General features: G+C 39.3%; 4 protein-coding genes across 4 annotated transcripts; 2 read left to right on the top strand and 2 right to left on the bottom strand.

Moving 5' to 3' along the window:
- Positions 1-8165: 8165 nt before the first annotated feature.
- LOC108601299 (odorant receptor 67c) lies at positions 8166-10377 on the top strand. The gene is made up of 4 exons (XM_017989199.1): positions 8166-8965; positions 9854-10052; positions 10107-10262; positions 10318-10377. Exons 1-4 carry the CDS (start codon positions 8166-8168, stop codon positions 10375-10377), a joined length of 1215 nt encoding a protein of 404 aa, XP_017844688.1.
- Positions 10378-11989: 1612 nt separating this feature from the next.
- Positions 11990-14050, bottom strand: LOC108601298 (pickpocket protein 28). Its single transcript, XM_017989198.1, has 4 exons — positions 13965-14050; positions 13740-13914; positions 12371-13050; positions 11990-12314 (listed from the first exon to the last, which is right to left on the bottom strand). Exons 1-4 carry the CDS (start codon positions 14042-14044, stop codon positions 12074-12076), a joined length of 1176 nt encoding a protein of 391 aa, XP_017844687.1. The 5' UTR covers positions 14045-14050; the 3' UTR covers positions 11990-12073.
- A 1314-nt stretch (positions 14051-15364) lies between these two features.
- LOC108601297 (sodium channel protein Nach) lies at positions 15365-16946 on the bottom strand. The gene is made up of 4 exons (XM_017989197.1): positions 16798-16946; positions 16399-16573; positions 15663-16345; positions 15365-15602 (listed from the first exon to the last, which is right to left on the bottom strand). The coding sequence occupies exons 1-4, from the start codon at positions 16944-16946 to the stop codon at positions 15365-15367; spliced, it is 1245 nt and encodes a 414-aa protein (XP_017844686.1).
- An 8253-nt stretch (positions 16947-25199) lies between these two features.
- Positions 25200-27028, top strand: LOC108601745 (fructose-bisphosphate aldolase). Its single transcript, XM_017989665.1, has 3 exons — positions 25200-26057; positions 26109-26308; positions 26367-27028. The coding sequence occupies exons 1-3, from the start codon at positions 25259-25261 to the stop codon at positions 26460-26462; spliced, it is 1095 nt and encodes a 364-aa protein (XP_017845154.1). The 5' UTR covers positions 25200-25258; the 3' UTR covers positions 26463-27028.
- Positions 27029-27716: the final 688 nt, after the last annotated feature.

Raw genomic sequence — 27716 nt, 5'->3', positions numbered from 1 at the left:
ATTAGCGCAGCTCGTGGCCCCCCATAAAAAGGTTGGCTGCATAAATTAATTAGCCTGCTGTAAAGCAAACCGAAGCACAGGCCAAAATTAATTTTGAATTAGGCTGCAAAACCAGAAAATAAAAACCAGCAACGTCTTCTGCAGTGCATAATTTTAGCAGTTGTTGTTGTTTTTTTGCTTTGTTTTGCGCACGGAACCGCAAGCAGCTGCGCAAGCTAAGAAATTAACATGAAAGGTCCTGACACAATCCTTTTGCCTTTGTGCGTAACAATTAGCGATAAGCCACGACTCGGCTCAAATATAAAAATATATAAGCAAAGCAGCTGCTCAAATTATGGCGCTCTGAGTACTGAAAGTAATTGCCTTAAGCTAAGTTTAATTTGAAACACTTAGACAACAACTTGCAATTACAGCTGAAGCGTTTGCTGCTGCTGCTGCTTGCATTTGTTGTTATCGAATGAGGCCAAGCGCTTGACAAATGCCTTTTTAATCCATGTGCCCCAACAATTATGTGAAACTGTCAGAGTTGTGTGTAGTGCAAAGCGGGCCAAAGGGCGGCGGCAGCCAAAACTATTTCTGTGTCGCTGTCTGTGTGAAACATAAACATAAATCCATGCATGACAAATCTGTGCGCCACAAAACTGTCAGTCTGGGAATGTATGCATGTACATATGTATTAGTGTGTGTGTGTGTGTGTGTGTGTCGCTGTGTTTGTGATAAGCAAATGGCACACATTTAAGTTGCCGGCGCCATTATTTTATTATTATTTGTGCTGTTTTTTTTCAGCGCGCTACAGCTGCAGCCTCCCAGCTTCATGTGTGTGTGGCGTGGTTTTGGTGTTGCATGACAGACTGTTAAAATGTCAAAATGACACATTTGCCTAGCGTGTCATTAATATGCGACAGTCTCAGGCGCTTCGCTTTAGTATGCGGCATTTTAATTTGCAGCGAAAGCGACAAGCGACAGTCGCACACTTCGACTGCTAACCGACTGACACAGTTACTAGCCACAACGAAAACGAAAACTCACATAGATATTGGCTCTCTTTGCGCAATTTCCCATTATTATTGCGCTCAATTTCGAGTGCAAAGTTGCGAGTGTCAGTTGCTGCGCTGCAAAGTATGCAACGTATATATTTGCGCTTAGCATTTTATTTAGTTTACGCTTTCATCTTTGTTGTTATGCATATTTTAAAATGCTGCTCAAATTGAAAATTATGTCAAGCCACACGCACACACACACGCACACACATGCGCGTTTTATAAAAAATAAAATTCAATTTATTAAATGACATCATCAGTGCTTGCTCTAAGGCCAGCTGCTTAAACTTTAAGTATAAATTATTATTTTGTACTTTTTTTTGTTGTTTGCGCGCCCACTTATTGCTTTTAATGCTTGTTCTGCTACATATGTCTGCTCTGCCCTGCAGCAACTTTAAGCACAGACGCACAAAAAGTTGCTGCCATAATTCTTGAGAAAACGCCACAAAGATTGGTTGTGTGTCTTTTAGCCCAAATGGCGGCACCAGCTAACATTATTTTTATTATTTGGCTGCTTTTTCATTTGCCGCTGTGCTAATAATTCATTGTTGAAGCGCAATTTGCTTAGAACATGTGCAAAATGCGCGCGTTTGATCTGCCGCTGACTCGCACCTTCGCCTCGCTGCTCGTTGCTGCTGCCTGTTCATAAAATTTTTAAACAAATCCTTGGCGTATGAAACAAAAGTATGCGCGTTTGCTTTAAGTGCGTAAGTAACATAAAGATTAAGCATAATGCGTGTCATAAGTGCTCGTGTCAGGGTTACGCAAAACTGGAAAACAAATGTTAGAGCAAGCGAACAGACAGAATGTAAGAAATAACTTTTGCATTTGCTAAAGGCGGCGTTGTTGTTCTCGTTGTTGTTGCTTTAGAATTTTCATAACAATGGCGCGTCATTATTATGATTATTTTTCAAAGTGACAAACACCCTGGCGCAGCTTTAGGGTTGCAGGCTCAAGTTTGCTGCTGACGGCACTAATCAACAATTTAAATCCATTTTGCTGTTCGCTGTCTCTTGCTGATCTGACGCTGCTGCTGGTAATTTGTTCACCTGTTCATTCATCACACACACACACACACACTAGCACGTATGTGTGTGCGCAACCGGATATGCCGCTTTAATGGCAGCTAAAGCAAGTCACGCGTATTTTGTTTATAACCTGAGCGCAGCGTAGCGCTCTCTAATGTTTAAACTTAATGCCAACAGCATTGTTGTCCCAGAGGCAGCAGCTCCAGCTCCAGCTCCAGCAAGCTCTAGCGCTTAAATCACGAACGTCTTTGCTACGTGCCACTGATGCGACTTGCCTGCCACGCTTGCTCTATTGGGCATAATTAGTTTCAAATATTTGTGCTGTAGCAAATTTAATTTTTCGCAACACATTCTCGTAATTTCCATTTGAGCCCAAGAGGCCGTAATGAGCCCATCATTGTTGTGTTTAATGCACTGTAAAGTTCAGTGTGTCTGTGTGTGTGTTTAGAAATTTCCAATTATACGCAGCTATACTGAGAAAATTAGATTGCCAAAGCAGGTGAAAATATATAATTGAAAATACGCGTAAAGGCTTTTACGCTTGTCCTCACAGGTTCATTAAGTAACAGCGCCATATGCATTGGAGTAGCAGCAAAGGACATGCCATAAATATTCAATCAAAGCTAATGCCAAAGACGCAAGCAAGTCTTGAGTTTAGTTGCCAACTGCAAACAACAATAAAAACTCCATTAAATACGCATAAATTAAGTTGGACTCACAGCTCTGCGTCGTCGTCTCTGTATTTACGGCTAAGAGTTTTTAATGCCCCAAAAAGTTCATGTGCAAAACTTTTATGCCTTTTTCTCTGTGTGGCTCTCTCTCTGGCTCTGTGGCTACCTGTAAGCGCCTCATTCGCATTCAAATCAAATGAACAGAGCCGCAACTTGAGCCACAAAATTGCATGAATTCAATGCCAAAGTTTTTGGGCGTGGGCGTGGGCGTGGGCTGAGGTGTGAGGTTGCAATCAAACAGCTTTTGTCTAAGCTATAGTTATGGCTTGTCTGTGTGTGTGTGTGTGTGCTAAGCCCTGCATAAAAGTTCAGACAAATTATGCATTAGACAGACGAATAGACAGACAGACAGTTAGTTAGTTAGTCAAGTTCGCAAATATTTTGTAGCTCTGACATAAAAACCTCATATTTTGGCCAAGTGCGAAAATTGCTGCAGCAAATCCCGAGCTGGAACACACACCTGCCAGGGCAATGCCAGTTGAATGACGCTGCTGCTAATGCTAACGCTGACGCTGACGCTGACGTTGACGGACGGGCAGCTGGAAAAGTGTGCAAAGTGCAGAGCGTTAAGTAAAATTGGCAGCTTTCAGATAGTTGCATTAGTTGCTAACTGACAACTTGTAAATGCAACAGAATTGTGTCTGTGTGTGCGTGAGAAAACTTGGCAAGTTGTGTAAATATTTTGCATGCAAATTTATGAAAACATATGGAACAATGCAGCAGTTGTTCTAACTATTGTTTGATAGCTTGCAGTAAATTCGATTACTGGCGAGCAGCTCAAAAGTTTTTAGCTTGAAATTCAATTTTCGTTTTGCTTGTTTGCCAGCAAGGCAAACGCAAAATGCTTTTGATTAAATAAGCTAATAATTGAATGTAAATTAGAGCGTATTGTTGTTTAGCTTTGTCGCTCGGCATAATTTAATAACACTTCACATAGCAATTGAAATATTATTTTTTATTTGTTGATGGCCAAAACTATAAACTGAACTGTCTAGCTACACATCAAAAGCGCTGTAAGTGCTGCAAGTGCTCATAAAAAAGCTTGACGCGAGTTTTATCGCCATCGTCGTCGTCGTCGTCATGCTGCTGCTGCTGCTGCTGCTGAGGAAATTGCACTGTTAGTAGCCATCAGTCAAATAGCATATCATAAGCGCTATAAATTTATTGGCAACAACAACAAATCGTAGCGCATATAAATTTTAATTTTAGTCAAAAAATAAAACACGACTTTATAACATTAGAGACACTAAAAAGTTATCAAAGAAATTGTGTGCCATTGAAAGGATTTATTACGCTTGTCCTTTTAACAAATTTTGCGCATTATTTACGGTTTTTTTGCCAGCCAACCACACACACGCACACACACACACACGCATACATGTGAGCGCTTTTGGCCTTCGCCAGGCATTTATTCATTTCCCCACTCAAAGTTTCATTTCACTTTTTTGTGCAGCTTAAACATTTTTTAAAAGTCACCAACACTCACGCATTTGTCAATCTGTATGAAAGTAGGGATTGTGGCCAAAGCAACGTAAGAAGCGAGAGAGAGTGAGTGCAAGTCCTGAGCCAGCCAGCCAGCCAGCCAGCCAGGCAGGCAGCATGCTGGCTGCCAATCCTTATTGACAGCAGCACTTCCGCTTTGGCAGCCAAAATAGCTGCGAGCAACATAAATTAAACTCATGTGCCACAAATTTATTTCTTGCAATCAGCTGCCAATGTGTGTGTGTGTGTGTGTGTTGAACTTCAAAGTGCAAAGAGACTATTATATTGAACTGAAAAGCCAGGCGCCTTCCAGTTTAGACAGGACGCACTTGGCGTAAGACGCTCTTACAGTTTAGTGTACGGTAATTGACATGTAATGCGGTTGCCGTTTGACAACAGCAACTGCAAGCGCTGACAAGCAACAGTAAGCCCACTTCCGGTAGCCATTTTGGGTTGAGAACTTGCTGCGCTTGCACAGTGTCTCGCAGTTAAATAAATACAAATTATTAAATTGTTGACAGGATGCTGCTTAAGCAAAAGCCATGTAGCTGCCATTTTAATTTAATTTGTTGCACTGTACGCACTTTTGCACCAGTGTGCAGCTTGAGCGATAAAAAGCAACTCGAATGAAATGAACCTCAATGAAAAATGGCTAAGTGTTTGCCAAGAAATGTTTGCTTAGCTCCTTTTTTTTATGCCCAGCCACCTGACCACTGAGGCGTGCCACACGGCCTGGCACTCGAATGTCGCAACAACAACAACAACAGCAGCTACACTATGTCAGCATAAATCAAAAGCCAATGGCTGCGAGAAAAACCATAAGAAATCATCTATAATCCCCAAAAGTTTTGTAAGCGCATTGCCAGACATTCTCGTCTATCAGCAGGTTACCCCCCCCACCCCCTGCCCTACACAGTAAAGGGGCAAGTCAATATCAGCGCTGTAGCTTTTTTGCGCTCTCTTATAAACTTATTCTGTGTGGCTACCTTAGGAATTTACTCAAGGGAGCGCATAAATTGGGCAACCAATTTAAGGCCTAAAAACCACTTTTGCGTTTATATTCATGCGCTCAGCTTTTTGCTGCTGGCCCCAAAACTTAAATGCTGCGCAAAGCTTGTCGCAGCACTAAGGATTTGTGTGTGTGTGTGTGTGCTGTGTGTGTGTGCTGCTGTTAACTTGTCGCCTTGTCTCTGCTTTGGTTTATGGCGCTGGGTAAGCACGTGCAAACATTTGTCGTGGTTATTTTGTTTGGATTTGAATCGCAGCGCCAGCCGCAGCAGCTCGTAGTTTACAACCTGCTGATGTGCCACAGCGGCAACGCTGATAGTGCCAACAGTCAGCCATTGTAGCCTTAAGTTGGCTTTAGCGAATTGTAGCGTTAATAGTCGCGCGATAAGATTTGCTGCGCTGCCATTAGCTGCTGACATAAACTGAATGTTGACCAGTTAAAGCGTAAAATTTAAAGCAAATGCAGAGAGTCGACATAAAAGGACATCGAACTGGCGCGCCACGCCTTAAATAAATTGCATTGCATTCTTAGCAACAATTTTGCCTACACACAACTTTGAATTTCAAATTTGCTTTGCCACTTGTTGACTTTTTTTTTCAGCGGCTGCTGTTTTTTCTCTTTGCTGGCCATCAACATATTCATATGGCAAGCATTTATGCATGTATAGAACGCCGAAAAACGTTGCCTTAATTTTCATATAATAAGTGCTTTGCTCGGTCACGCTAGCTGGCATATAATGAATATTTATAATGTAAACGCAGCTATGGCAGCATCTTCAGCAGCAGCAGCGCAACAACTTTGAGCAAACAAATGAAAAATGAATTTCCTGCTTATGTTTATGCTTGGCATATGCTGAATGCTTCACTCGACTTGACTGCACACACTCCATTCTCTCTCGCTCTATTCCTATGCATGTGTGTGTGTGTGTGCGCAACGAGGCAGACAAAGACGTAGCGTGAATAAATATTACTCATACGAGCTGTTGTGCAACATTGTGAAAGGCCAGAGGCAAGTATTTACACCTACAATGCAGCAGCCATGATGCACAATCACAAGCAACATGAATGTGTGAAAAATGCATAATATGCATAAATATGTGCATGTGTCTGCAACAAAATGGCTGCCGCTGCCGCTGCTGCTAGCAACAACAACAGCAGCAATAATAACAATAGCAAACAGCTACAGCTCACATTTATGCTCATAATGATTATCCATTGAAATGGAAATGCCAGCCAAGGATTTAATATAATTCTCCAATCGTATAGCAAAACTTTTCAGCAGTAACTAAAGAAGAAGCAGTTGCAGCAGCAGCTACGAGAGTCAGACAAGAATGCGCCAGGCACAGAATAGAATTCAATTTAAATAGATTTCCGCTTAGAGGAAATTTAAAAACTGCAGCTATACGCAATTGTTAACTCAAACTGGGGTGTGTGTGTGCGTGTGTGTGTTGCACGTTGATTGAAAAACTGCTAACTACACACACTTAGTAACGCACAATCATCCACACATACTGCAACATCCAAGCATTGAAATGAATGCCAAACCGGAAGCGGGATGAGTGAGGCTGCTGCTTGCTGTCTTCAAATAATTGCATGTGTGCAATGGCGAATAAGAGACGCCCTCTGTGCTTAATGAAAAACCTTAAATAAGTGGGAGCAGCTCCGGTTTAAAAAGATGTTAGATAGTTAGATATATTTTGTTGCAGCAGATTGATCTAAAATCTAAATTAGCAACTAAGAAACAAACTTAGATAAAATTTCAGCACTAAGCTTAATTTCTTTAGCTTTACACTCGAATTAACGTTAAGTTTTTAGTGATTATTTTAGCAATAAAAGCTTCAGGTACTCTTATAAATTCTGTAAGAAATATAAAGCGCTGCAGCTATTATAAAGTTTAATATAAAACCAACTACACTTTGACATTTTTATATTAATTAATATAGAGTTTCCAAAGCAATATTTTATATGCTCTTACTTAAATAGACTAAAAGTTGTCTAATGGGAACTTTTGCTTGCCCAAGCTATTGACTTTTGAATATCAAATTCGAAAGCTTAATAATTTGTTTGCCAAACGAAAACTCTGCTAAGCTGCTGACTCACAAAACGCAGCTTGACTGTCTATCAAATTGCAATTTTTAAAATTCTTCAAAATTGAATTGCGGCTTTGGAAATTCTCATAACTCGCATAGTGCAAAGCAACCGATTTAAGCGGCAATGCCGCAATATCAGCGTAATCAAAGTGTAGTTGCTCTGAGAGCTGTTGCAAGTCTGGGGCACAAAGGTAAAATGCTAAGCAAACGTGCGTGCAAAAAAGGTAATTGAAAAATAGTTTCCGTTTCCTTTTGCCATCGCCTTCTGCTGCTGCTTCTTTTACTGCTGCTTCTTCGTCATTGGCAACTGCAAATGCCAATTGGCAATTGTAATTGAAATGCGCACACCAAACATTTCATTTAGCAAACTGAATTTGATACGCATTTATTTATAGAATGTAATGAGTCAAAAGAGAAATTAGAGCCTTGAGTTAACTAAAGTTAAAAAAGCTATAATAATAATTGTAATTGAATGCCCTTGACGTAGGCACAATATTGATTGAAGTTTGGACAACTTTGTGCGTTTTGCAATTGACACTTGCAATTAGACACACAAATTTTAAATGCTCAACTGTGAAACGCACAGCTGCGTGGCTTTAATTATAGCATAGACTGTTGAAAGTTAACAAAGCGTTTATCAACACTTGCCACTTGCTACAGGCGCCATGATTAGGCATAAAACTTAACAGCAACGCCCATTTGTGCGGCACAGCTCCTTAGTAAGTATAAAAGCCAAGTAAAGCAGCCAACTGCTGTACAGTTAACAAGTGAACAGTTATTATAACAATGGTTAAAACGCTTGTGCAGCAGCCACGCAGCTTTTGGCATTTGATGCGCATTCCCGTGCGTTTCTATCGAACTATAGGCGAGGATATCTATGCGCATCGCTCGACAAATGCGCTGCACTCGCTGCTGCTCAAAATGTATCTCTATGCAGGCTTTATCAACTTCAATTGGCTTGTTGTGGGCGAGCTGGTGATGTTCTATACGTCCTTGCAGGACTTTGATACAGTGCGTGTGGCCATTGCAGTGGCGCCCTGCATTGGCTTCTCGCTGGTGGCGGATTGCAAGCAGCTGACCATGGCATGCAATAGGCAAAGATTGATCAAGCTGCTGGATGAGCTGGAGGCAATACATCCAAAGACGCTGCAGCAGCAACAGTTATACAAGCTGCCGAGCTTCGAGCGCACTATGCAGCGCGTTATTAATATTTTTACTTTTCTTTGCTTGGCTTACACTTCAACATTTTCATTCTATCCAGCGATCAAGGCAACTGTTAAGTATCAATTGCTTGGCTACGACACATTTGATCGCAACTTTGGCTTTCTCATTTGGTTTCCCTACAATGCAACGAACAACAATTGGATCTACTGGTTAACATATTGGGAAATTGCGCATGGCGCTTATTTGGCTGGCATTGCCTTTCTATGCGCCGATCTGCTGCTGGTTGTAATCATAACGCAACTCTGCATGCATTTCAATTATATTGCCACTCGCTTGGAGTCCTATCCGTGTCATCCAGCTGAAGATGCGCAAAATCAAAACTTTCTGCGCTCTATGATTGAATATCATAACAAATGCTTAAGGTGTGTATGGTATAAATTGATTGCTCAAGTTACTTTATTTGATTAATAACTTTTCAAAGTGTCAAATTGCTTTATAACAACATAGAAAGTGCATTAACGCCGCAGCTTAAAATATATTAAATTAGCCGCCCTTAGTCCAAATCCTATTTGAAATACAATTTTAACGCATTTAGGGCACAGCTGCTGTTTCAGCATTGGCAATTTAAGCTAAAAATTTAAAATAAAATAAATTTTACTGCACATTCAACAAAGTAAATTGAACTTTGAAATGCTGTTTAACTATTTATCCGGCATATAGACAGAGTCATTGGATTTGATTTTTAAAATTATTGATTGCTACTTTTTTTCATTAATAATATTTTCAATGCTCATATATAAAAAGGTTTTAGAAATTGATGAAGATTATAAAGCAGTGATACAATAAATTGATACTTTTTATTTTAGCTCAGCATTGTTTGTAATTAAAAGAGATTGAAATTAGTGTAAGTTATTTATAGCTAAAGCATTAAAGCAACTATATCTGTGTTCAGATTACATAGTACGACGTTTATTTATTTATTTATTTAATGTCAACTATGGACAGTCGACGAAAAAAGAAAAGGATTACAAAAAATATTTAAAATTAAATTTAAAGATTATTTAAAATTATGTTTTTGTCTTTAGATTTGATAAACTTATGGATTGGGAGTGTTAAACAGACCCAACATTTGTTGCAAGGATTGGGGAAAACCCAAAAAGGTCTATGTTAGTGTTAATTATTAATAGTTTAAAAGTTAAAATAAATCTTTAAGTTAGTATTAATTATTAATAGTTAAAAAATTAATTTTTAATCGTTTAGCTAAAATGCTTGCAATAATTAAACTAAATCATTGTTGCTTGTCCTTGCAGCATCTGTGAAAACATCAACGTCATGTACAGCTTCTCACTGCTGCTCAACTTTCTTATGGCCTCTATGCAAATCTGTTTTATTGCCTTTCAAGTGAGCGACTCTACAATTGAAGTTATCTTGATATACTGCATCTTTCTAATGACCTCGATGGTGCAAGTGTTTCTTGTTTGTTACTATGGCGATGCTTTAATTGCTGCGGTGCGTTTGTTTCAATTCAAATTCGTACAAAATAATAATTCTCAACTATTGCAGAGCTTGCGTGTTGGCGATGCGGCTTACAATCAAAATTGGTTTCAATGCAGCAAAGTCTACTGCAGAATGTTGAGACTTTTGATAATGCGCAGTCAAAGGCCGGCGACCATAAGGCCGCCCACATTTCCGCCCATATCATTAGTAACATTTATGAAAGTAAGCTGGCGCCACAAGTGTAACGTATGAATTATTGTTTAATTTATTTTCGCAGGTAATCAGCATGTCGTATCAGTTTTTTGCTTTGCTACGCACCACTTACTACAGAGAATAAATTTGAAATAGTAGTACGCTTGACGCTTTGCTTAACTAGATTGCATTGCTATAATGAAATTCACGCATATATATATGTATTTATTAAAGTCGCTTGACAATGATTTAGTTATTGTGCTTGCATGTTCGGCGTCCTGCTGAGCTCATATTTTAGTGTCAGAGCAAAATCACGGCGAGCGAGCGAAAAATCTTTGCTCTAGGGGTAGAAATAAAAATAAAATATAATTAACATTTTGGAGCGACGAACGTCCGAGAGTTTGATAAATGGCAATGGGGCGTATCATTAAAGTGTTGCATACTTACAGGGCGTTATGCTAATGGACGCGCGACGCAACGGAAACGGAAAAGAAAACGAAAACTCAACCGCAGACTTGCATGGCAACTTTTAATTACATTTCACAAGTGTATGACAAGCGTGTAGGTGTGTCACTCCCAATTTTCTGTGTCTGTGTGCTGCATTTGAATATGCATGAGACAGCAAGCGAGTGCGATAGAGATAGCTGCTGTGCTAGCTAAATGTAAGTAATGACTAAATGCGCACTCTGACAGTTTAACATGACAAAAATGTTCCCTTTTACTCAACTTTTTTTCTACTTTGCTGCTGCTGCTTGTTTTTGTTGCAGAGAGCTTGATAAATGATACAACAGGCAACAACAAGTACATACAACAATCAGCAGCAGCAGCAGCAGCAGCAGCTAAAAAGTTAGCAGCAGCCCCGCTCAGTTGCTGGACTTCACTTTGTAGCTGTCACACAATTTCTGTTGTTGCTTTGTGTGTGTGTTACACTTTCACTGTGCCTGTGCGCTTTGAGTGAATAAATAGGATTTCCGGCATAAATACGCCAACACCTTCAAGCGCTCAAAATGCACAAATGTATAAAGGCAGCACTAAAAGGCCAACACACACACACACACACACACACACAGAATGAAAATAAAAGATGTGGAAAAAATATGACCGAAGCAACGAGAACTAAGCGTTATGGCCAGTGGCAAATGAAACGAAATAAAATGAAATGCACAGACTGGCAGCAAAAAAACGAGAAAAAAGTGAAAACAAAACTCTATAAAAATATAAAAAGGCGAGATTATTATTTATGACTTTGAGGCAAGCGCAAGTTTTTGAGCTTGCCCAGCATATATTATTATTATTATTATGCTTATAGCCAGCGCGGCCTAGAGAGCGCAGCTTAATCTTAAAGTTTACAAGTTTTAAATAAAACTAAGCAAATGCCCTAAATGCTAAAATTAAATGCATAATTAATTAGCCTTGCATTGTTGCCTGTGCTTGCGTTGCTATTGTTATTGCTTTTAAAAAATTAAACACATTTACTAGCAGCTAACGAAATTTTTATGTTGCCTGCAGCAAATCGCTTGGGCGCCTTTGGCTGACTGTGCAAATTGTAAGCAGTCGTGCCATTGATTTTTGCTTCACACTTGGACACAGGAGTGCGCTTGCTGCTGCATTTTTAATGCGCACTGCAGTGCTGACCGGGGCTGACCAAATATTTAATAAAAAATTTTAAATTGCGCATACGCCACATGCGACGTGGCACAAAGGCAAACTTAATGCTAAAAGCTCCATTTAAAATCCATTCTCTTTGCATACTGTATTATCAGCTTATTGCATATTTAATGCAATAATTTATAGCAACGCCGCATAAGTGCAGCAGCACTCAAGTCAGCCTCAGACTGAGCTTAAGTTTGTTTCAGCTGCTGCGCACGGCGTGCCATCAATGCCGTATTAGCTGCACGCAATGTAAAGTAGTAAATAAACTCAATGCCGCTGAGTATGCTGGCACCCAGAAACAAGCCCAATATGCCGCCAATGGAGACAACGCCGTCCAGACGACTGCGCAGCACCTGGCGGCGATATTGATCCGTTGGCCAGACTGGCATTACCAAAGTTATATTGGCTTCTTGGCCTTTGGGATTAAATCTGCAACGCGTATGCATATAAATAGCAAGCACTGTAGCGTCGTTCACTCAACCTACCTCAGCACGCTCTCATAGACTGTGCGTATGTCGCCCTCAGCACAGCTGGGCAAGCAGCTGCACTGCAGCCTGCTGGAGTTGAAGCGCATTACTTTCTTAACATCGGGTATAATCATTGAGCTGGCCTCCAGGCACGAGTAGCCGGCCAAGCCACAATCGACAAAGCGTGCATCAGCGTACGGATTCAACAGATACGAATTGCACTTGCACACCTCCTCCTGAAAGATTCGCGTGCAGTCGCTTATGCAAGTGCTAAAGCTATAAGCATGGTACAAGCTCCAGGGCAACGTCTCGTCCGGAAAGCGACAATTGCGCGCCTCTATGGGTATATCGCGCACATCCACATCGTTTGCCATCAGCTCCGAGTGAAAATGCAGTGCGCGATCCTGACCCTCCTGTATGACCAGGCTAATGCCCTTGAGCGCTGTATTCGGTATATCCTCTTCGTTTAGCAGCGACACTTGTATGGATCTCGATGTGACCACCTGCAGCTCCGGCTTCTGACTGCGATCCAATTCGAGTGACATCCAATGCTGCGAGCCTGGATGATTGTTCTGCAGCGAGTTGAGCATGAAGCAAGTGCCGTAGGGCGTATAAAGCGGCAAAAAGTATTGACAGCAATCAAACTCTTTGCCCGCCAGCCAGCACTGCTCGAAGATTTCAGTGCAATTGGCACCAAACTAAGCAAACAAATTAGATTAGCTCTAAATTACTTATAATTTAATTTACTTTTATTATAAACAGCGTAAGCAAATAGTTGTTTATAAACTGCTGCTGCGCATTAATCAAAGCGAAAATTCAAAATAAAATTGTTATTTTTTAAATGTCATGGCAATTTATATGATTGTCCAATTTATGAATTCATAATTTATATGCAAACAAGCTAAGCCACCTTCAAAAATATTTTAAGCAACATTAATAATTATTAGCTGCTTAGCAACTGATAAAAATAATATTATAAAATTCCAATTTATTCAGATGTGTATTTTGCTGTTAAATAGTTGGCTAATTATATTTTACTAAATTATACTAAACTATGCTATAATATTATAATAATACTAATAAAAAAATAATAATATAATAGGATATGCGAATAACTAGTTTATAAACCTAGTTAACAAGTCTTGGGGCTGTTGCCTCTTAAGTCTGCTTCGACCCATGTAACATATGCGATACTAATACAATTAGACAAATTATTGTCAAACTCTACACAACTACAATTCAATTATTATGCAAATAAGAAAATTATATATAAATTTAATTTATTTAGAATATGCTTAAATAAGCTGAGCTAAATTATAAAAAAGCTTGAAAACTAAGCATAAGTCATTTTATTTTCGTGTTCTTATGGGTGCTGTGGCTTACTCACCGTTTCGACCAACTTGCGATATCCAGTCTTGGGACACTTGGCACAGTTGTCGCAATCCTCATAGCGCAAGCAGCGAGCTTTGATAGTTCCATGCGTATACTGACTGGGAAACAATATAAACGATATATGCGCCTCCACATCAAAGTTGTATTCCTCTCGTATGCCTTTGCCCAAGCTATTGAAACGCTTATAAGCAATTAGAATTTATGCTAGACTTTAAATTACCTTGTCACATAGGCTTCCACATCTTCGCCCAGCTCATTCTTGGTATTCACTTCACATATCGCCACAGTGGGAAATTTCATTTTCGTAAACGGTGAAATGCTTTCATACACAATGCTCACAGCACGTGAAGCAAAATCACGCTCATACTCGCTAATGAGATAGTAAACGGCTATGGCAGAGATAATGACGCATAGCAGCCAGAAGATGCGCTCCATGGGATGCAATCTATACAACATTAATGCAATCTATTCAATATTACGCATACGCACCTGTTGTTCGATATGTACGACAAGCCGGCGAGCGAACAGTTGGCGCAATATTCCTTAAGCTGCCCAACAAACTGCAGCCCATAAGCGCGCCAAGGTGTCTCAGACATTGTCGACATCAAAGCGTAAGCACAACTGCATCAAACTGCAGCCGCTGCATGCAATTTATAGATTAAACACAAAGCCCTTTGACCTCATCAATGTTTGCTACATGCTGCAAGGCACTTAATTGCCATAAGCTAATGCAGCTCACCAGAGTTGGCTGCCCCATACATAACAAATTCAGTTGTATGCACTAAAAGCTTGCTAAATTATTTATATTTCAAGTACGAGCAGCAACACGCAAGCGGCAGTTGTGGCAAGTTTTTTAAAAATATTATTATATATGCAAAAAGGCGGGTTGAGTTTTTTAGCAAATTCTGAATCAACTAACTAAAGGCTGAGGTCAAGTACAACGCCGAGTACGTTCAAGATTTTACTCTAATTTATATATTTAGACATAGCAAGCTGTTTATATATACTCAATTCAATTTTAAGTACGTATATTTTGCATAAATTTAATAAGCATAAGAATAAAAATGTTTAAAAAAGTGAAATCAAAGATCTGGAACACTTAATAGAGCTTTGATATATGATATGTTTAATTTTAATAAAAAAAATAATAATATTTTAAAAAGTCAAAGCAAAGATATTCAAGACTTAAATGACCAGAGCTTCGATATGTAGACTACTCTAGCATTACTAAAGTCAACTACATTGCCGAAAAGTTAAAGATGTTAATTTAATTTATATATTAAGGCATATCACGCTGTATAATAATCAATTTAATTTTATGTACGTATATTTTGCTTAAATTTTAATAAGCATAAAGAGCTTTCAAATTCGATATGGAGACTATGTAGACTCTAGCATTACTACAATCCCCAATACCACTTCAAAATATAAATAATAAGCTAATATAGTAATATTCACAGAAAAAAATTGTTGGTTTAGTATTTTTTGAAATTCATTCTAAGCTTCTTTATTCAAGTTTCTAAACAAAAGTCTGTGAAACATTTAGTATAAATTGCAATAATAAAATCAATTAATTTGATTGATTTGATTTTAGACATTTCCTAATTCCCAATTTTGTAGCTACTCTTTAGCTTTTTTCTCATTTCTCTTACGAGTCAGATAGCTGTTGAACGCACGAATGCTAAAATAGTAGATAAACTCTATGAGACTTAGAATGCTGGCGCCCAGAAAGAGACCCAGAATGCCGCCCATGGAGACAACCAGATCCATTGTAGTGCGCAGCACCTGGCGACGATACTGGCCAGCTGGCCAATTGGGCATAACAAGCGTTAAGTTGGTAAAGGACTCAACGCCTTGGCTGCAATGAAAACAACAGTTAATGAAATTGTACAGCTGCTGTAAACTTAATTGTACTGACGACTTGACTTCCTGATAAACGCTGATAATGTCGCCCTCCGAGCAGGAGGGCAGGCACTCGCAAGGCGTCGCCAAAGATTCAAAACGTTGCACCTTGAGCATTGTGGGATGCAGCATGCCGTAGCTCTCGAGGCAAAACAAACCTGCCAGATCACAGTCCAACGTCTTTGTTTCGTCAATGGGATTCATAAAGTAGGGCGTGCAATTGCATAGCTCCAATTGATAGGCGCGCGTGCAGTCGCTCATGCAGCTGCTAAAGCTGTAAGCATTGTAAACGCTTTGCGACTGCAGCTCTTCGGGCATATAGCAAGCACGCGATTCAACTGACACTTCTTTCATATCCGCATCATTGGCCATGAGCTCGCTATTAAAACGCAGGTAAAGCGCTTGGCCATTAGGCACCAAAGCGCCAACGCCTGGCAGCCATTTGTGCGGCAAGTCCTCCTCATTTTGCAGACCAACATGCACCGAGCGATTTGTAGACAAATGCATCACAGCACGTTGATAGCTCGGATCGAGTAAAGCTGGCAGCCAGTGCGGCGAGTTGGGCTGATTATTTTGCAGCGAGTTGAGCAAAAAGCATTTGCCAAAGGGCGTATAGAGTGGCAAGAAGTGTTGGCAGCAATCAAATTCACGATCCGACAGCTTGCATTGCATAAATATTTCCGTGCAATTGGATGTGTACTAATTGAAAGTTAAAATCAACATTAAATGCTACGTAAATTACGTATACGCACTTGCTCAACAAGCTGACGATAACCGTCGGGCAAGCACTTGGCACACTTATCGCATTTGTCAAAAGCATCGCAAGTTGAAGTGAGTTTGCCATCGGTATATTGATAGGGATACATCATTTTAGTTAGCATTTGCTCAAGCTCAAAGTTGTAGGCATCCAAAACGCCAGTGCCCAAGCTAGAGAACGAAAACAACATAAGTTAATAACGTCAAGAAATTTATATACAATTAGTTGCAGTCAACATTTAATTTAGTAAGTTTAAGTTTTGAAATAATAACATGCAATAAAATATTATTAAAATTTAATTATTACAGCATAAAATTGCTTATCAAAATCAACATTTTAATGGCTCAATCCATGTTATTTAAAATTATTTTAAATCATATTTAATTACTTTTACCTTTTCACAAGCTGCTCCAGATCTTCATTTAATTCATGCGTAAATGTAATTTCGCAAACGCTTACAGTTGGAAACTTGATCGATTCAAATGGCGATATGGACTCATATACAATGCTCACAGCTCGCAAATTAAATTCCTGTCGATACATGTTTGTCAAATGATAAACGCCCATGGATGAGAGTAATACGCAAATCAGCCAAAACAAGCGCTCCGTTGGATGCAAGCTGTTGGCAAATACTTTAAGCCCACTTTATATAATTTTGTTGCTCAGCTTACTTGTGGTTAGCAATGTAGGCAAAGCCCATCATGGAGCAGTTCCTGCAATACTCCTTTAAATAAGCTACGAATCTTTTGAGCATGCTGATCCTCTTTTGATATTAAACTGACTCGTTGTGCGCAGTTTCGACAGCTTTATAAACGAAAATTTGCGTATCATGTTGTCGCTAAATGTTTGACACGTTCTAGGCGTCAACACTCGAAATTATAGAGCAGCAAAACTTTTGCTTTTAGTCCTTGCAACTGTTATTAAAATAATTTCATATTTCAACTTCAAAAAACTTGAATTAGTTTGCCACTTTAAAAAAAAATGTTAAGTATATTTTAGCGTATACTTAATTTCTAGTTAGCGCTTTAGCAATTGTAAGATAAATTTATATATATCAAATATCGTTTAGAGCAATAAAGAAAATGCTACAAATTTGCATTATTAACAGCAAGACACAAAACTGTTCAAGTGGCAAATGTTTCAAGTGTTGCTGTTAACTAATTAAAATTATTCTTATTTTAAATGTGAGCAATTATTTTCGACTCAATTATTAAATAAATGAAATTCAAAATAAAAGAAATACAAGCTGTATTTATATGGAGATTATTTAAAACAATTGACATTGTGTATCTAGTTTAACAAATATTAATTAATTAATTGCAATTTAATTTTATATCTAACGTTAACTATTGCGCTAACTAATGCTTAGCTCTTGGCCTTATTAGCGCTATTTGTATTTCATTTAAAACATAGTTCTGTGCTTGATGAACCAGCGCTTATATTTATTTGCTCTAAGCGCTTTAAATTCGATAGGCCTGCAAAACACATTAACTCATATTTAAGCATTCCCAGCTGCACTCATGCAATGCGCCTGCATCAACATCAAGTATGCTTTGGGGTGCTAGAACTCGACACTAAATTACAATTATGCAATTACGCCTCATTTGTGTGGCTTTGGGCCTGGCTGGCTGGCTGACGCTTTTTGTTTGTTGCTATGTTGGGCAAAAAAAAAAAAAAAACACTTAAAAACAATTAGTGCGCATTTTGAGTGGTTGGTGGTGGGAGTGTGACGAACGTATAGCATGCGATCCTCAACATGAAAAACTAATGCGACCACTTGAATTATTTATACGCCCAAACAAGCTACGGAATTGTTTTATAATCACAGTCCAGCGCTAAACAATGCAGTTGCGCTGTTGGTATTTAAAATCAATTTCCAACAAAGTTAAATATTCAAATTGCAGCAGCAAAAGTTTGTAGGCTGACTAATGATTTCAATATTTAAAACAAAGGTTGGTAAAATAATAATAAATTCATATATAGAAAATTGAATTAACTTCTTTATTTAATTAAAATATGTGTTAAGTGACAATAAATTAAAGTTTGTGGTCTTATATAATTTTATTCGTGACTAATGATTCCAAAATTTAAACCAAAGGCTGGTAAAATGAAAAAATCATAAATATAAAATGAAATGCATTTAATTTAATTTAAATATGTTTTAAGTAAACAATAAATATGCCATTTTCTTTGTTTGTGTTATCAATATGCTTGAGCCTATTATAATGTGTATATATATTTATTTATTTATTTTGTTTGTAACTTAGAATTAATTCTATATTACCTATTTTTTGTACTTCATTTTTTTTTTTGAAATTTATGAATATTATTATATTTTTTTGGTTGACTTCTGCGAGAAGTTGTGTGTGGGGAGGAATATTCAATAATTTGTACATATAGTTAAAACAATTATATAAAGTTTTAAATAATATTTACTTCCCAACTGTGATATATTATATTCATCAACAGTAATTGAAATGCTTTAAAGCGTATTTGTAAATTTTCGTGGAGTGCGTACCACAAATATTTTGCAGGTGCATCGATAAAATGTCAATTGCAGCAACAACAACAACAATTGACAACAGCACGAAAACTAACGACGAGGCAATTTAAATACTAACATGTGAATAAATCGAGCTAAGCGAGTGGCAACCGGTGGGGGGAGGTTGCTGCTGATGTCGACACACAATTAACTTCAAAATACTCAAAGCCATGTTAAGTGTCAATTAGTTGGCAACCGCTAAGCGCCATGTACAACGCTTGTCATCAGCCTAAAGTAAAGAAATATTATTTACATATGCAACTAAACTATTTAAATTTTAGCTGCAGAAACTTTTCAGCTAAAACTCAAATCAATGCCAGCTGTTGTCGAAACATGTGCAGCATGCTATAAATTTTATTAATAAAAACTTTTAGTATTGAAATAGAAAAGTTGTTGCAACCCCCGTGTTGAACTCACATAATTCTCAAACATATTATCTAATAACTAAAGTTGCCAAAAAAGGGCAACCGCAATAAACAAAAGCGAAAATCAATAAAAATCAAAATGATATAGGTAAAAACATGAATGCCCAAATAAAATGCTGCAGACATAAAACAATAAACGTGGCCAAACAAACAAAAAAAATAAATAAAAATGACAAACGAAAAAATGCGACGCGACAGACAGGCAAACAGCAAAAAATCGTGTACGACTGCCACGCTTTTGACTAAGCGAACGTCGGCGAGTGTTAGCTGACAGACAGACAGTTAGCTGGCCAGGCTAAAACGGGCCAGGTCGGGGACTCTGCACCTTCCAGTGCATGGGGGCACACGCTTGTGCAAACAAAATGTATTTGTTTTTATGTTCGCATGCGCTGACAATATTGCAACAATGTCAATCGATGCTCAAAGAACAACAAACAAACAAATGCTGGGCACGCCTACAAAAAGTGGGCAAAACTAGAATGCACATTTGTAGAAGCTGCTGCTGTTGCTGTCGACGACACGTAAACAAATGTTGGTGAAAGTGCAGCCATTGCGCTCATCAGAGTGTAAAGTGGGGGCTGGCGCTTTATTTTGCATGCGACGGCTACGAGTGCAACTTAAAGCATTTAAGCCAACTGAAGCAGTTGCAATAAAAAGCCAATAACAATGCAATAATCATAACAATAACAGCACAGACAACGGCAACGACAACTGTTGCTAGCAATATCAGCGATAAAAGTTGTAACAATTATCATTTGAAACTGCATTGTTACAGTTGTCAAGTGGCAGCAACAATAAGAAAGTGAGCTCAGCGCTCGTGCCAGCGACAACGCGCATTGTGAAAATTAATATGCAGAAACTGCTGCAATTGCAATTTGTTGTAAGCCAGCAGCAGCAGCAACAATGCATTGTCGACGTTGAAATATTTAACATATTGTGGCATAAATTTCAATGGCAATAACTCAAGCATATCAATTAGTTTGGTTGCTGCTGCTTCTTCTAATGTGTAGCAGCGGCTTACGAAAAATTTGTATATAATTTATATTATACTTTGCGTTTGGCATAACAAATGCGCAGATTTGCCAATTAGCTGGCCAGCAACAATTTTTGCGCTTTTAATATTGCAGCCACATAAATCTTTGCATTAAAGTTCAATTAATCAAGTGCCTTCCTGTCATAGCGCATAAATCTCTTTGGCGAACACGAAAATCTATAGATGCTTATTTATCCAATGCAGTTGTTGCAGTCAAGGGCAAACACACACACACACACAAGCACACACATACGGAAGCTATTCGAGTTATTTGTCACCATTTGGTGCAACGTCGCCCACACCAGCAGCAGCAGTTGCTGCCTCAGCTGCTGCTGCTGCTGCTGCACAAACAAATGTGCAATGTGTTGTACTTACAACGAAATTTGCCACGCCTACAGCTTAGAGCATGCCATACTCATTGGATTTTCGCCCAGACAGACAGACAGGTAATAACAGCGTCAGGTAGCAAACATTTGCATTAGCGATGTGCGCGTGACTTGCAACGTGAGCCATGGGGCAAAGTTAAAACTGCAGCTAGGCCAGCTCTAGTGCTTTCACTCTGATTACGTTTGCAGCAATGACAAACAGAGCGGCATGGTCAGGCCCACAGTCGGACCGTTGGACAGCCAGGCGAACAATGCAGCTTGCATGGCATAGGCGTGGCAGCTGGGCGGGCGGGTGTGGTGTCTGTATGTTGTCCTGTTGGGCAATTAACAAGCAATAAAAGCAAGCACAAGGTAGAAGCTTGATAAATGTTTTGTCGCTTAACAAAAGTGCCAGTTGGTATGCAATTAACAAAATATATCACTTAACGGCACAGCTCGAACTCGAACACTCGACTGCATCAATGAATGTGGGCATAGCCGATTTTATGAATGGCAACAAACCGCTGTAGGTGCTCGCCCAAGCACGAAATGTAAATTGAAAGGCAAGCGCATGAAAAAAATAAAAATAAACTGACGCCAACGCTGCGCACAATTAACAGCTGAAGCTGAAGGTTATGGCTGGCCAAATAGTTTGCATGCCATTGCATTACGCATACGCATAGTGCGCGCGCTCGAGAGTGTGAATAAACAAATTGAAATATGTACGCCAAGTTTCGGGCTCATAACAAAACTTTAGTTTATTTAAGTTTTAATACGCAAAGTGCATGAAACTTTTGGCCAAAAGGAAATTCATTTAACAAAGACTATAAAAAGTTCAAATATTTAATGCGCCGCTCTGCTGGATAAGCTGGCGTTACATTTTTTCTGTGTTGTTGTTGTTGTGCACAGTTTAAAATAATTGCCAATGGCTGCTGCCGCCCCAATAAACGCGCCGCTTGACTCTCGCTGTTGTGCTTGCTACTAAATGTCACAGGCATACGAGCGACTGCGGAATTATGAGAAGCATTTTAACGACTGCTACGCATATCTGTGCTGCTGGTGCTGCCGCTGGGCACGCAGCAGCGATATGGCAACGCTGGCTGCCAGACTGGTAAGCTCATAAAAAGCCAACGCAAAATTGAAACCAACAACGAGCCCAGCAGCAGCAGCAATCGCAACGCAAACGCAAACGCATGGCCGATGTACGTGAGATTGTGAGCCTGTTAATTGGCAAAAATTGGCCAAGCTGCCAACAACAACAACAACAACAATAGCGCAACGCGTGTGTGTGGCAAGGTTCGCGGCAATATTTACGCATAAGTATTTATGCGATAATGCGTAAATTTTAATGAAAAGAAGCAGCAGCAGCAGCAGCAGCAAGTAGCAAAGCGTAAGAACAACATTTGCTTTGCGGCTCGTAAAGTTTGCCAAGCCTGAATGCTGAGTGCTGTATCCTGTAGCCTGCGCAATCGCCTGGAAGTTGATTTAATGAAGATTTCACAAAATTGCGCCAACGCTCATGTGGCAATCTGCAAATTTATGTGGTACGCACGTGCGATTGTTGCTGTTGCTGCTGCTGCTGCTATTAACTGCGTTTGCTGATGCTGCTTTAATTGAGTGTTCGTGCTTGAAAATATTTATAGCAGCAACTTATAGCGGCTGCTTCATCATCGCAACACCTCAAGCGCAATGCTCATCTACATATTGAACAATGCATTGTTACAACATGACCACACACAAGCCTTTTCACGCCAACAGACAACGACAACGACAACATTGGACAACAAGCAACATTGCACACAATTATGTAATATGCTGATGAAGTTTGCAGCGCTTGCCATCCCAGCCATATCCTTTTTTAGTTAAAAAAAAAACAACAACAAACGTATTTATGAGCAGTACACGACGCTAAAATTATGAACGTGATTAATTCATAGATGGTGGCGCTTAGCCATTGTTATGGTCATGCAGCCAGTTGCAGGCAGCCTGCTGTATGTTGCATGCAGCACGACTGCGCTGCTGCTCATGCTGTTGACACATGCGCTGAACTCTAACCAAAAGCTAAATATGTTTATGTGCGCTCGATTTAATCTTGGTCGATTTATAAATAGCCGCTCCCGCTACCCCCCTTTTTAATAATTTTTTTATATATATAGCCAGCTCGCATATGTGGCCAGTTGCCATAGCTGCCAAGCACATTAAAAATGAAGAGATTTTCCTTGAAAATTATGCCAACATGTGTGTGTGTGTTTTGCTTCTTTTATGCTTTTGGTCAAAACGACTTTGTGCTCGAAAATTGCAAACCAAAATTGTAAAAAAAATTGAAAAAATAATCATATAAAAACAAGCCACGCAGCCGCAGCGTGAGTAAGTCAAACAGACACCCACTTTTATGAGAGTCTCACTCCACTGCGAGTAGTTGGCGGATTAAGCCAGCCAAACGAGCAGTCTGCAGTCTACAGCAGCCAGCCTGATAAAGAGTCAAACGCTCGCAAGCAAAAGAAAAAAAAAAAACTTATATATTGGCTACTTAATTTGGTAATAACAATAATTACGCTTGACTGACTAAACGTTGACCAGCGGCATCGTCATTTTTATGCGCATAATAGAAAACAAATGCGCACATTAAATACTCTGACTTTGTCTAGTTTAAAATAATAGCAGTAGGCTTAGGTTTGAGTTTAATTTATTGTATTGATTCAATTAGTTTAATTGAAGAAAAGTATGAGAGTGAGAGCGAGCTTAGTGAGCGTAGCCTAAAAGCAGCAGCTTAATATACAATAAGCAGTAAAAGCTATATACTAAAAAATAATAATATAGAAAATAATATGATAGAATAAGCAGCAGCTGTTAAAATAGAGGGAGAGAGAGAGTGAGAGAGATTTGCTTTGAGCCTAAGATATTTAAACAAAAGTTTGTGCGAGCCTCAATTCCAATTAATTATAATAAATATATTTAGTAACAAAACACTACAAAAATATAATGTTTAAATTAAATAAATATATAAGCAATTGTATGTCATTTTATCTTACTGAGTACTCAGCTTAGTAATCAGACTTTTAGCTGTTAAATTCCCTAAGCTAACTTATTTAATTATTAACAACTAACACTAAGCCAAGACTGCTTGTGTTTTATAGCTGTATTTATATTTTATAATATATATATTTTTTTATTATTCGCTTTTTGTAATATATTTGTAAAATTTTCTTTTAATAAGCAAATTTCAATTAACTTTTCAACTTCGTCAACGGCTGAAAGAGCAAACAAGCGTCGAACTGATCCCCTTGCTATTGTCTTTTGTGCTTTGGCTGCGTCGCTCAACGCTTTTCAATTAAAACGTTTAAAGATAATCAATTAATAATATTTAAGCCACTTTGACAGCGCTGTCGTAGCTTCGGCTGCCTGACTAAGCACTACGCTCAATTAGGTGCAAAGACATTTGGAGTCGCCAAGTCAAGTGGCAGCGAAGATTTGCAGTAAATTTATTGTCTGTGCCGATTCGAGTAGTTTCGAGTGTGTGCGAGTACTCATAGTGAGCCACTGTAAGCACAGTGTCTGGCCTAATTGGCGACTACAAATACACACACACACACGCACACACACACATTAGAGTTGCAATTTATCGAGCTTAATATCTGTAGACTGAGGCGCTGACTAAAGCCGTTGTGACTATTTTGGGCAAAAGATTGTTCGATTTTTTGTTGTTGCTGTGAGCGAGTCATAATTCGTGCGATAATTTACACAAAATTAGGCAAGTGTCTCGCCAGCAATCCTTTTAAAGCAGTTCACTAAAAATAACAATATCTAACTAATAAAAACGCGAAAAACAGAGCAAACTGAACACGCTGACATTTCCCACGCCAATTAGAATGCGCTGGCAATGCGATGTGTGTGATGTGTGATGCTGCTACGAAACAGTTGCAATATAATTGCGCTGCTAACGTTTGAAGTTTGAAAAATGCTTTTGAAAATTCAATTTATGCGCTGCAAATTGCCCAGAGATATGACAAACTTTATGCGGCCAACAGATATCAAAAACTTTAGCCATAAAGCGTAAAACAAAGCGCACAAAAAAAAAAAAGAAATGTTTTGAAAATTTATATTGCGGCTAAAATATAATTAACGTGGCAGCAGAAGTTTATGCAAGCCGCTGCTAGCTGCTTGGCTCTAATCTGGCGCTATCGAAATTTATGTCGAATGGACAAAGCTCAGGCACGCGCCAGGCTGCAAAAGAAAGCAATTAAAAGTCCAATTAGAATGCCATTAAGGCAAAAGCCAAGGCGGTCAACAGTTAACAAGTGATAAACGCCCAAAAGCGACGCACAGCACATAAATTAAAACAAATTAAGGTAGCACTGCTGATAATGCGCTAATAATGAACTACAAAAATTTATAAAATAAATCAAAGCTGCGCTACACATTTGCTATAGCTTTCATTTAAAATTGTACAGTTTCAGATTTATTTGGATACAAAATTTGTTGTAAGCAAAATGACTACCTACTTCTATTATCCGAATCGGGAAATGCAGGAGGAGCTGGCCTGCATTGCCAAAGCTTTGGTAGCACCAGGCAAGGGCATATTAGCAGCCGATGATTCGATTAATGTGATGAGCAAACGTTTCGCTGTTATTGGGCTGGAGAACACCGAAGAGAATCGACGCCTATATCGCCAGCTGCTGTTCACAACTGATGCTAAGATTTCAGAGAATATATCGGGTGTTATATTATTTCATGAGACGCTCTATCAGAAAACAGACGCTGGCATGCCCTTTCCTGAGGTGCTGCGCAAAAAGGGCATTATACCTGGCATAAAGGTGGACAAGAGTCCAGTGCCGCTGTTCGGCTCTATGGATGAGTTCACCACTCAAGGCTTGGACGACTTGCCGCAGCGCTGTGCGCAATACAAAAAGGATGGCTGCGATTTTGCTCGCTGGCGTTGTGTGCTTAAAGTAGATAAAACGACGCCTTCGTTTCAGGCTATGACTGAGAACGCCAATGTGCTAGCTCGCTATGCGGCCATTTGCCAATCTCAGCGCATGGTGCCCATAGTAGAGCCGGATATTTTAACTGTTGGCGATCATGACATCGATCGCTGTCAAAAGGTAACCGAGACTGTGTTGTCAACGCTTTTTAAAGCGCTGCTGGATCATCATGTTTATTTGGAGGGTCTGCTGCTGCGTCCCAACATGGTTACCGCTGGTCAGAACAGCAACAAGAACAATACAGCAGCTGAAATAGGTTTGGCTACAATACTCTCGCTGCGGCGCACTGTGCCACCCGCTGTACCAGGTAAGCTACACTCAAGTTTCAATTAGCAGCTGCTGCCAATTGTTGTTGCAGGCATTTTGTTTTTGTCTGGCGGCCAGTCGGAGGAGGAAGCTTCAGTCAATTTGAATGCCGCCAACAATGTGCCGCTTTGCAAGCCTTGGGCGCTCTCCTTTTGCTTTGGGCGCGCGCTGCAGGCATCCGCCATGCGCAGCTGGGGCGGCAAAAAGGACAACATGCTAACCGCTCAGAACGAGCTCATCAAACGCGCCAAGGTACCAACTAACTACGATAATGTAATGCTATTTGTTTTTAAATTTATGTTACACACAGGCCAACAGTTTGGCAAGCATTGGCAAGTATATGTCTGGGTCGGTGGAAGGCTCAGCTGGCGCTGAAAGATTGGTCATCGAATCAGTCGAATCATAGAGCGCACCTTAAATGGTCAATTTGCTCTGTGGCTGCCCCCGTTGCGGCTTTTTCGGTTGCTGCTGACACTTGGACGCAGGCCGCGTGTTGCACGTCGAGCCAACAACACGAAATATTGTTAACAGCGCACAACACGACTGCTGTTAACTACAAAATGTTGCATTAATCCGCGGAGATTACCAACTGGCCAGGTCTGAACTCAACTGCAGCACTGCAGCTTAATTAACGCAAACGCATGCCAAAAAGCCAAAGCGCCAAAGTGCCAACGCGCTCGCCTGTCCGCCTGCCAAGCCGGCGGCCAAGTGTTGAACTTAATCAGCCCGCTTCAGCTTCATTGGAAGCAGCTAGTGCTTCGGCTGGCGTCAGTGTCATGTTGCTGGCAAATTAGTCAGCCAGCCCACCAGCTCCACTGGGCCACTGAGCCAGGCAGTGACAGCGACTATGGCCATAATTAAAATTAAAGCACTGACTAAGACACGCTACAGCAACAGCTGGCATAGAAGTTGAGCTTACAACTAACAAATATTGGACTTTAAAATTTTTAATAAAAATTTAACTAACATGAATGCAAAGTGTATTGAGTAGTTGAGTGTGTGTACAACTTTTAGTTTAAACAAACAGCAAGTGTAGCTAGCATAGAAGTTGAGCTTACAACTAGTATTGTATTCTAGAATTTAAAAATGTTATAAAAATTTAATTAATATAACTGTTAAGTGTATTCGGTAGTCGGCTTTGCCTATGCTCTAACTGCTGCCTAGGCAAACAGACACTTCGGCTAGAAGCTGGCATATAAGTTGAGCTTACAATTAACATAGCAAACGTAAATTGTAAATATAAAAGCAGAATTATTTTACTTTTAAACATGATGTAAACTAACTGCAAAGTGTATTTAGTATTCGGCCTTGCGCGAACTCTTTATAGTGTATTTCAATTTGCTGCTTAGAAGTTAACTTGTAAATTTATATGCAGAATTATTGAACTTTTATATTTGTAATAAATTTCACATAAAATTACTGCAAACTGTATTTAGTATTCGGTCTTGCCCATACTCTCACTTGTGTATTTCAAGGGAAAACAGCAACTGATGCTAGAAGCTGCAATAAAAGTTAAGTTGTAAATTTAAAAGCAGAATTAATGTACATTTAAATTTGTAATAAATTTCGCATAAAATTATTGCAAATTGGATTTAGTATTCGGCTTTGCCTCAACATTTTCTTTTGTGTGTTACCGCTTCAAGCTAAGCCACCAACTATT

This window comes from Drosophila busckii, chromosome 3R, assembly GCF_011750605.1.
Source record: "Drosophila busckii strain San Diego stock center, stock number 13000-0081.31 chromosome 3R, ASM1175060v1, whole genome shotgun sequence".
NCBI classification, from domain to species: Eukaryota; Metazoa; Arthropoda; class Insecta; order Diptera; family Drosophilidae; genus Drosophila; species Drosophila busckii.
The sequence above is the reverse complement of the archived record's forward strand: the minus strand, read 5'-3'. Positions and strand labels throughout refer to the sequence as shown.

Coding starts and splice junctions, on each gene's coding strand:
- LOC108601299 (XM_017989199.1), top strand. CDS start 8,166: ATGGTTAAAACGCTTGTGCAGCAGCCACGCAGCTTTTGGCATTTGATG. Junction 8,966..9,853: donor TATCATAACAAATGCTTAAG/GTGTGTATGGTA, acceptor TTGTCCTTGCAG/CATCTGTGAAAACATCAACG. Junction 10,053..10,106: donor GCGATGCTTTAATTGCTGCG/GTGCGTTTGTTT, acceptor CAACTATTGCAG/AGCTTGCGTGTTGGCGATGC.
- LOC108601298 (XM_017989198.1), bottom strand. CDS start 14,044: ATGAAATTTCCCACTGTGGCGATATGTGAAGTGAATACCAAGAATGAG. Junction 13,915..13,964: donor GTGGAAGCCTATGTGACAAG/GTAATTTAAAGT, acceptor GCGTTTCAATAG/CTTGGGCAAAGGCATACGAG. Junction 13,051..13,739: donor ATCGCAAGTTGGTCGAAACG/GTGAGTAAGCCA, acceptor TTGTTTGCTTAG/TTTGGTGCCAATTGCACTGA.
- LOC108601297 (XM_017989197.1), bottom strand. CDS start 16,946: ATGTATCGACAGGAATTTAATTTGCGAGCTGTGAGCATTGTATATGAG. Junction 16,574..16,797: donor CTGGAGCAGCTTGTGAAAAG/GTAAAAGTAATT, acceptor TTCGTTCTCTAG/CTTGGGCACTGGCGTTTTGG. Junction 16,346..16,398: donor ATCGTCAGCTTGTTGAGCAA/GTGCGTATACGT, acceptor ACTTTCAATTAG/TACACATCCAATTGCACGGA.
- LOC108601745 (XM_017989665.1), top strand. CDS start 25,259: ATGACTACCTACTTCTATTATCCGAATCGGGAAATGCAGGAGGAGCTG. Junction 26,058..26,108: donor TGTGCCACCCGCTGTACCAG/GTAAGCTACACT, acceptor TTGTTGTTGCAG/GCATTTTGTTTTTGTCTGGC. Junction 26,309..26,366: donor AGCTCATCAAACGCGCCAAG/GTACCAACTAAC, acceptor TGTTACACACAG/GCCAACAGTTTGGCAAGCAT.